The 10,430-nt window shown below is 33.9% G+C and overlaps 1 protein-coding gene across 1 annotated transcript; it reads right to left on the bottom strand.

The window, feature by feature from the left end:
• Nucleotides 1-7,233: 7,233 nt before the first annotated feature.
• On the bottom strand, nt 7,234-10,412 carry LOC114732858 (uncharacterized). Its single transcript, XM_028920234.1, has 4 exons — nt 10,307-10,412; nt 10,120-10,197; nt 9,714-9,809; nt 7,234-7,520 (listed from the first exon to the last, which is right to left on the bottom strand). Exons 1-4 carry the CDS (start codon nt 10,307-10,309, stop codon nt 7,449-7,451), a joined length of 249 nt encoding a protein of 82 aa, XP_028776067.1. The 5' UTR covers nt 10,310-10,412; the 3' UTR covers nt 7,234-7,448.
• Between the last annotated feature and the right edge of the window lie 18 nt (nt 10,413-10,430).

The following is a 10,430-nucleotide window of genomic DNA, read 5'->3' as shown; positions in this document are numbered from 1 at the left end:
TTTTATGCAACTTCACTTCTTTTGTGAGCAACTTATCTTTCCTTGTGTATAATGTATCTTCACTTATATGCAATGATCTTTCTTTATGTGATGTGCAATTTAATTTTTCTTTGTGCAAATAAAATTCTCTTATGTACAAGTCATCTTTCGTATATGCAAATTAATTTCTTATATTCAAATGATATTTTGTGCAAACTATCTTCCCTTTGTGTAACTTATCATCTTTTGTGCGTAACTAATCTTTTCTTATACAATCAATCATTATTGATTTCATTTACCAATTAAATTTTTAATAAGGGATTTATCCCTAATTTTCTCAATACAAAAAACTACTACTATTAACGATAATCAATATCAATAATGTTGTTATATTATGTCGGTGGTGCTGCCTGGAAGTTTCATTAACTCGTGTACGGATACCTAGGAACAACCCAACCAGTGTCTCGCATCTCACGTCTCCTGATAACCCGCCCGCTTCATTCAACTCGTGGCGATATATCCCAAAAACATCCCCATCTTTCGCGCTGTCGTCCACGGCATTCCTCTCCGCATCAACTTATAATGGTTCTTCCATATATGCAGAGCAAATAAACATTTTCTTTCGTGGAAGTCAATTGCTAAATGCGTTATTTCAATTATTGTAATTGAAGAATTATGGGAGTTTCCTGCTGTGGGACAAATCATATGTAGATTCGTTGTATTTTAATAGCAGAATTAATTTAGTTGTAGAAATACTACTACTCGCAATTTTATTCCCCGGAAAAAATGGATCCAATAATTATCCGTAGAGGTAGAATATGAGATTTTAGAAATTAAGTGCGGGAACAGTATCGGGATGGCGTCCTTACCAAGAGTTAGATTCTTTGGATAGTAAAAGAATCTGATGATGGTATATACCAATTCACAAATGTTAGGCCAGATGCACCGCCGAGGGCTTCCATGACGTTTTTTTTTTAAATTAAAAAAATGATCAGGTGTTTTTAATCACAGTTCTTAAACTTATGAGTTGACTCTTCAAGTTTAATGTTTTTACATTTTCAGCTGACAAAATCGTGTTGATTCACTCGTAACCTCGTGATAATTGTAAACTCGGTTAAACTTACGAGTGTATTTACCAAGTTTATCATTTTATCTTTTTAACTTATAAAATTGTGTTAACTCATTCTTAAACTCGTGCTAAATTTTTTGATTTGATTATATTTAGTGACTTTACATATGAGTTATATAAAAATTCCTTTATTGAATATGATAAATTATGAACATTGATTAATATAATTTTAATTATTTAAATTTAAAATATATTTAAATAAAATTGTTCTCATTTTTTTATATTAATTATTTGATTATATACTTTTAATACCATTCTATTAATAAAAGTAAACTCTTACAAGTTTGTGATTCGAGTTTATATTATTATCACGAGTTTATTTAAACTCGTCAGTTTGACAACTTTATTTTTAATAATGGTTTTTTTTGTGTAAATTAAAAGTCTTTTATAAATCAATTTAGATTTAAGACTAATTTTTATCAGATTAAAGTGTTATCAATAAATATATTTCCCAAATTTGAACTTGTAATACTAGTTTCAGTTCTCAATATAATATTTTGTTTGATTTTTATTTTAATTCTAAATATAAGATCTTAATTTATTTTGTATTTCATATTTATTTATTTATTTCATGATAATCTTTCTAATAATGATAATCTTTATCAATAGATTTAATTAGTAAAAATATTTTAAAAAGATAACTTATATTTATTATAAATAACTAATTTAATTTATTTATTTAAATTAATTAACTAATTTTTATATTTAAGATAAGAGGTAGTATCTTTCTTACGAACTGATGATGGTTTTAATTGTGCTTGGAATAATAAGTAGCTACGGACTGGAGGAACAGGGCAGGAAAGTGAGGGCGGGCGGGCGGCATTTACACGTGTGTCTCTCCCCAAAGTGGAAAACGCCAACTCCACCCCCGGGTTTCTGCCTCCTTTTCCGTCATGCTCACATCATTCAATGACGTCATATTTCCCCATCCTTTTTTTAAAAATTCTCATTCGAATTAAAATTAAAACACCAAGATTTAACGAATCTAATACCTCTGATCCTTAATATAAGATCCCGTTTAACTTTTTATTTGGTCTTAATTATAAAATCCCAATCCATTTTGTCTCTTATATTTATGCATTTTTTTCAAGATAGTCCTTCTAATAATAATAGTTCTTGTCGATATACTTAGTTAGCAAGGATATTTTAGGAATGACAACACTTATTTATTACAGATAACTAACATAACTTACTTCTTTAATCTCTTTAAATAAGTCAACTGGGTTTTATAATTAGGATAGGAGGTAGTATTATAACTCAATCGCAACTCAAAATGACAACATCCCACATAAATATGAGCGCTACTCTCAAGATTCACATCTCTGAACATATTTATTTTGGGGAAATCACAAATAAAGACCCTCGAATTAGCAAAATCACTCTATAGTCACCTGAATATGCCAAATTACCATGAGGGATCCGGTCTCAAATTGTAATTATGAAATCATGGCCAAATTACCAAAATACCCCTCTTTAATTTTTTTTTAAAAGGAAGCCACTGCCTCACCGGAATCCGGCCACCGGCGCCGGAGCTCCGGCGGCCGCTTCCGGCCACTGTCGGCGGCGGGACGTCGAGGTCCAGCCACCAGAGCTCCGGCGCCGGCGGCGCTTCCGGCGGCCTTCCTTTGTTTTTTTTTTTTGCAACTTTTTTTTTCAATAGTGAGGGAAGTGAGGTTGGGGGGATTTGATCCCCCAACCTAATGCTTCCCAAAATAAGGAATGATCATTGAGCCAACAAATTTTTGTTAACATTATAATGCAAAAAAAATATAAGTTAACTCATTTACTCTTGTTCTAGGTGATAACAACAATACATTTGGAAATAACAAGTTCTGATTGTAAAATAACACGTCTGAATAAAAATTTAACAATATGTTTTTTTTATAACAATAAATTTTGTTGCAGGCAATAACAACAATACATTTAAATATAACAAGTTCTGATTATAAAATAACAAGTTTGGGATTAAAATTTAACAACACGTTTTTTTTTATAACAACACACTTTGTTTCAAATGATAACAACAATACATTTAAAAATAACAAGTTCTGATTATAAGATAATAAGTCTGGGATTAAAATTTAACAACACGTTTTTTATAACAATTAATTATTTTATACTTTTAAAAAATAAATTATTTATAACTTATAAAAAATATTTTTAATATATTTATTTCTCTAAAAAATACTTTTTAATCTGTATATCTATACAACTTATTATAAATCAAACTACTTCTTATAAATTATAAAGTATTTATAATAAGGCATTTTTAATCTATTAATCATAGTATAAATTTTATATTATTTCATTCTTTAAATATTAAAAATATTTTTTATATTTAAAGAATAAAATAGTATTTTTAATTATAAATTAGAGATAAATTTCATTTATAAATTTAAGCAGTCAAAAAGTATTTTTAATCCACAATAAATTGTACTATTTATAATTTATAAAAAGTAGTTTGATTTATAATAAGTTGTATAGATATATAGATTAAAAAAATTTTAAAAAAAATTAAAAAGTGTGTTGCCATTTTCCCTAAATTTTATTTATAAATTTGAACAATAAAAAAGTATTTTTAATATATAAAAAATTATACTTCAAGTTCTGATTATAAATTGGAGATAAAAATTATTTTTTTAGCAAATTAAATAGATTACAAGTACTTTTTATAAGTTATAAATAATTTATTTTCCAAAAGTATAAAATAATTAATTGTTATAAAAAAAAAGGTGCTGTTGAATTTTAATTCTAGACTTGTTATTTTATAATCAGAACTTGTTATTTCCAAATGTATTGTTGTTATCACCTGAAACAAAGTGTGTTGCTATAAAAAAACGTGTTGTTAAATTTTAATCCCAGACTTATTATCTTATAATCAGAACTTGTTATTTTTAAATGTATTGTTGTTATCACTTGAAACAAAGTGTGTTGTTAAATTTTAATCCCAAACTTGTTATTTTATAATCAGAACTTATTATTTTTAAATGTATTGTTGTTATTGCCTGCAACAAAATTTATTGTTATAAAAAAAACATATCGTTAAATTTTTATTAGACGTGTTATTTTACAATCAGAACTTGTTATTTCCAAATGTATTGTTGTTATCACCTGGAACAAAAGTAAATGAGTTAACTTTTTTTTTTTTTTGCATTATAATGTTAACAAAAATTTGTTGGCTCAATGGTCATTCCTTATTTTGGGAAGCATTAGGTTGGGGGATCAAATCCCCCCAACCTCACTTCCCCCACTATTTAAAAAAAAAAGTTGCAAAAAAAAAAAACAAAGGAAGGCCGCCGGGAGTTCCGGCGGCTAGACCCCGGCGTTCGGTCGCCGACAGTGGCCGGAAGCGGCCGCTGGAGGTGGCCAGATTCCGGTGAGGCAGTGGCTTCCTTTTTTAAAAAAAATTAAAGAGGGGTATTTTGATAATTTGGCCATGATTTCATAATTACAATTTGAGACCGGATCCCTCATGGTAATTTGACATATTCAGGTGACCATAGAGTGATTTTGCTAATTTGAAGGTCTTTATTTGTGATTTCCCCTTTATTTTTTAATTATTTATTGATTAGCATGACATTTTCCATAACCCAGAGAGCACTGCTTTTTGAAAAAGCAGGATATATCCTTTTCACGTTTCATCTCCTGGGATGCTTTATTGTGCTATGGAGCTTCCACATTTTACACGTGCAGCGTGCACAGGATGTGAGTTGACAAAAATGAAGATTCTGACGGACGTGTCCTTTTTCACCCAGGATTACATGCTTCCTAATAATAACCCCCACCATTAAAAAAGTTTATTCTTTCTTTGAAATTTTGAAAATTGGTCACCGGCTGAAAGAAAGTTGTCACTATAGTTACAACACCATAATTCATATCAATTTCGCAACTTTTTTTATATATAGTTGTTGTTGAATTTAAAATAATTATAAATTGCTTGCCTTGTTGTGGTTGATTTTGGATCCACAGATGTGATGGATTTATGGTTGAATGGAGTAATAAAAAAGAAAGGCACACTGCTATAGCGGAGGATGGCAAACAAAACTGGGAGAAAAAAGCCACTGACTTTTCTGTTCAATTTCCATGTTCCTGAGTGTGATTGCTTCGTGTCTATCCATTAAAATAGTTGACATCCAACACTCTTTTTCATCTGCCAATCCGAGCAACGATCTGATCCTATGTGGCCTCTCAATTTAAAATCAAGTGGACACGATAAATTAATACTTTAGATTGAACACACACACACATGCGTACACAAAAGCATATATATATAATGTGTGTGTATATAGACACGCATTTCATATACATTTCCATAGTGCTAAATCTGGGAAGTGGGTGGCCCTACACGGCTCCATCTCACTTTCCACAGGGACGCAAAATCCTGTGAAAAATCATACAGGGATAACAGTTTAGTTCTTCTTTCTTTCTTTTTTTCCCGACCTTTAAATATCAAATCCATGTTTCGCACGTGTCAGATAATTTTCATGCGACTGGTCTTATTCCCTGGGGTTAGTGGTGCCTAAGCGCCATTTTCCTTCTCCCACCTGAGCCTTCTTCTTACAAGTGAAGTCACTGCTAATTTTAGTCAAGGCCGGGTTTGATTGGCCTTCACTCTTACAGTCTCACGGACCAAGACATATAAATATGACCATTCTTTCTAGGATTATTCAATTTTTTTAATCCTCTCAAGTATTGTCAAATTTAAATATATGTTTAAGTTCCTTTCGCTCGTCTCAACTAATTAACGATAACTCTGAACATGAATTTTTCGTATTATTCTATTGTTGCTACTCACTTCTACGTACAAGTCACCTGCTGGCTGCCGCGACATGGGAACATGGGGATGAAATATCAGCGGGGTTTTGAGAAACATGTCTGAAACGTGTCAACTACATATTGGGCAGTAATAGGTATATGATATACGTAACGCTAAGTCAATACGTGCAAATCGAATGGGTCATAATTATGTCATAAAATCACTTGCAGGCCAATATAGTAGTATTAAATTTAGAGAAAGACGCATGAAATTACATTAAAATACTCCCGATATAGTATGATGAGTTGGGTGCCTGCATTCCTAAATCCTAGTTGGACCCCAAAACAACCGTCTCGTCAGCTCTTCCTTGAGAGTAGGTCCCAATATACCAAAAATAAATGCTAAAATGGAAAGAGGATGACGAGACGTGAAGAAGAATCACAAGTAAAGCAGAATAGGGCCCCAAGGGATCGGGACCATGGATTCGTCGGTTCTCTGAAAGGGAACCAAATGGCTTTGTTTACTCTGTAAAGTTGAAAACAACTCCACCAAATGGGAGACTCCGCCGCCTGCAAGTCCACGTCCCCCATCCCCACTTATAATCGTACTTCTGCTTTATTCTATTTCATTTTTTTTTATGACCCAATAATTAATTCCATACCATCCGTCCGTTAACTTTTCGTCCACCCCCATCTAATCTTGTATGGCGTACCAAACACCAGCTGTTCATAACAGCCGTGTTTTGTCCTTGTTTTGTTCTCTTTTTTGGGTGAAAGTAGGAAGTCCCAAGCCTCAACAGTATCATGTGACTTTTTAAAGCAAAAGAAATTACGCAAACGACTTCATCCCTTACAAATGCCATCGCTTGCGTGATCGTTGAATTGTGTTTTTTTTGTTCCCCGGGGTGAACTGATTGTTGAATTGTTTTGACAAATGAATTGAACAGTATCAGCTGGAGCAAGCAGAGCAATACTATTTTCGCGCACGCATGGAAACTATTAACGCTTATATTAACTCCTGTGCCGTTGCTCCCCAGTCAACATACGCTTTGTACCCACAATTTTCTGAGCTTTAACACTCCTTACCCGATATTTCATTCAATCTTACAAGAAAACAACCTCCCCGCTTCTCTTATGCTCTTCTCCCTTATCTTCATTGTTAGCTTAATTTTAAAAATAACAAACTACAGAAAAAATTTAAATTATTAAAATTGGACATAACAATGAGGACAAAGGAGTGGAGGAAGTGTGAAAAAAAAGTACAAAGGCTATTTTCCTCAGCCTTACACGTTTGATTCTCTTCTCTCCCCAACGAACGAAGCAACAAAATAAACGAATTATATTCGATCACTTAATATCAAGCCGAAGAATTATAACTGGCCGGTCTGAAAAGATGGGAACAATCTTCAGACACTCACCATTATACCAAGTTATATCATTAACGACCTTAGCCCCCATCTAAATTCATTTGTCTTTTTTTTTTTTTTCCCAATAACATAAGAGGTACGAACGCAGTCCCAAACCATGTAAATGGGGTCATACTTTTTCCGTCCGATCAACCGTGTAGCCGAGAAACTACCCTGGTTTAATCCTGCTTCTTATCTATTTGTCCGGGTTCAACAGGCTCTACTGGAGCCGGTCCAGCATCTGCATCAACCTGCAAAAGCAATGAAAGTGTAATTTAGTTTACGAGCAAGGTAGCCGTGAAATCAAACATATCCTCATTCCTCACAAGCCGTCTTAAAAATATTCTGAATCTACATGGTTTATACTCAGAGATGTATGCCAAAAGCACGGCAAACATCCAAAACAGAATCCCTTATGAAGTTCAGGTGACGGTCCCATAATATACATGACTTTCGTAAATAAAAAGCAACAACAATAACAATAAGTCTTATCCCACTAGATGGGGTCGGTTACATGAATCATACTACACCATCGTGCTCTGCTAACAACCCAGTCCTTAGATATAAAAAGTTGAATTGTACATTTTCTTTCTCTCTAGGGAGAAGATTTGCATGAGCTCTAGTAAAACATGGCGCAGAACGGGTAAAACCAATTTCCAGCTATCCCTCCGTAACTCACTTTCCTCTTAAAAATTGTGAGCTGGGATCAAAGACATGGACACAAACCGGACAACAAATGGAAATGGCAACTTGCAGCACACAATTCATTATCAACAAAGTCAAATGAAGGGATATAAAGGGCAAACACTCATGGTCAGAAAATTTCAAATTATTTTTTATACATAAAACCCAAAGTCCTAATTTAGATAACCACAAACCCATAAACTCAATCCTTGTCCTTAACGAAAAAAGCTCAAGCAAAAATATCTGAAGTTCCTAAACACACAGGTTTGGCTACAAAATCTCTGCCTAACAATATGGGGATGTTCACATCAATATACTACCTCCAGTCCTTAACAAGAGCTACATAACTAATTTAAAGATATTAAGAAAATTAGTTAAGTTGGTTATTTGTCAAAAATACGTGTTGATCTCCCTAAACTATCATCTTTAATCATGTACATTAGAGTACCTTTGATAGGAATCTCATACAATCAATAGGGATATTTTGAGAAAAATGGGAGACAAAGCAGATTGAAGTCTTATATTTAGGACCAAATCCAATCCTCCAACTAACTCTTATATTAAGAACCAAAGGTAGTGTTACTTATGAGGCTTCTCACTTCCCCTAAGAACGTTGATCTGCATTGTGAGGCCTCAAATTAGTAGCTCATTCACAATCCAATAGCAGCCCCAAATCATTCATATCTTGGTCACCACTAGTCATGTAAAAGAGATAAAGGAGATTCAGTGCCTCTAGTGCTATATACGAGTGTTTGGCCATCTAAACTTGTTTGCATTAAACCTTCATCTTCATTTGTCAGGAAGAGGTGATTGAGAAAGGAAATTCATGTGTCCATTTTATACATGCAAGCTCACGGTGGATTGGAAGGAAGGGAAAAGAAAAATTAAAGACACATCTCTCAGCCAATATTGAACTTTTCTAACTTTGACCTATCTTATTTGCTTGGAATTCACAGTGACAGAACTGCAATTTCCAGTAACATTTTTGCTGGCATGCCTCAGAACAAGAAAAAGGGAAGAAGTGTTTTCAACACAAAAAGGAAGGATTGCATAAAATTTGAATCCAGAACCCAGCATCGTAATACAGAGGGTACACAGAAGACCTGGAGGGTATTTTAGGGACAAGAACCATAGGTTCTATAGATCAGCTGAGCAATTGAGAACCAAGCTTCAAGTTTTATTCGATGGTCACAGAGTATGTGCCAGTTAAAAAAAAAAAAAAATTGCGAGACAACTCTTCACACATATTTCCCTTGTATGGTGCAAAATCAATTTTCCATAGCTAATCCAAATGCGTAATGCATATATAGGACACCAAAGCTCTGAGTCAACTGCGATGATGGTTGGTTTTAAAAATTGGATGATTGTTCTGCTTGTGGCAGAAGATAACATCTCTTTAAATATATCAGGATACGCAGGTATATGTTTACATATGTTTCAAACCCGTTATGCTCCCAATGATCCATAACTATGACACAATTACAACCTATCTTGATCTACGCATGATATACTTACTTTCACGGTCAGGGATAATATCACTGGCCACTTCCGATTACCAGAAAACAACAAAAATTTCCCTCCAAACCACAAAATGACCAATCCGGTCTTCTTTTTTGAATAGAATGGCTTCTTAAATTTAATAGGAAAGGCGATGCTCTTAGTTGGTTTATTAATACAGAAACTACCAATCAGAGATGGATGCAGATTCAGTTTAATAATAACCCATTGTATCACCTAAACAAAATAAGGTATTCACTCACTTTGCTATCCCCTTTCGCTGCAGGCTTGTACGGGCATGCTGGAGGAGCCCTCTCCGGTTTCCTGTACTCCCACCCGAAAAGAGCATAGATTTTTCCCTAAAATTTATGAACAAACCAAAAGGGAAAAAAAAGGATTGTAAGTCAAAGATGTATGCATATCAAGAACCAATAATTTGACGAAGAAACAAAGAATGCAGAATGACAAAATTTCCTGCTGCTGTTTTCAGTTTTAGCCCTTAAAGAATTTATCATATACAACTGTAACTGCTAATCCTCCAGGGTACTAAAAACACAAACGGGCCCTAAGGTGTTGGCTACGTGAATGAGATCATGGACGCAGTGAATAGATCGGAAATGAGAGAACCCAAGCGCAAGATAGGATGACGACTGCCGAATGCAAAAATACCATGATATAGTCGAAGAGGACGGGCAGGATGTTGACAATTGGAACGAGAAACAGGGGCAACAAACATGCCAGGCAAACCTAGAGCAAATCCAAATTCACGGTATCAGGTAATTAAACTACAAACTGGAAATCGGAAAAAGTGAGAAGCCAAATTGCATGAACGGGGGAAGAAGAGAATAACAATTACCATTTTCCAATATGTGTTGTTGGAGACGATCTTCCGATTTGTTGTTAGGGGTGATTTTTCCTTCGAGGTATCGATATAGGGACCAAGGGTCGGGGTCAAAATGAAGAGGGTATAAAATAACAAA

Source organism: Neltuma alba, unplaced genomic scaffold, assembly GCF_004799145.2.
Source record: "Neltuma alba isolate B1F8T4 unplaced genomic scaffold, ASM479914v2 tig00012939_pilon, whole genome shotgun sequence".
In the NCBI taxonomy this organism is placed as follows: Eukaryota; Viridiplantae; Streptophyta; class Magnoliopsida; order Fabales; family Fabaceae; genus Neltuma; species Neltuma alba.
Note: the sequence above shows the minus strand (reverse complement) of the source record. Positions and strands in the feature narration are given on the sequence as shown.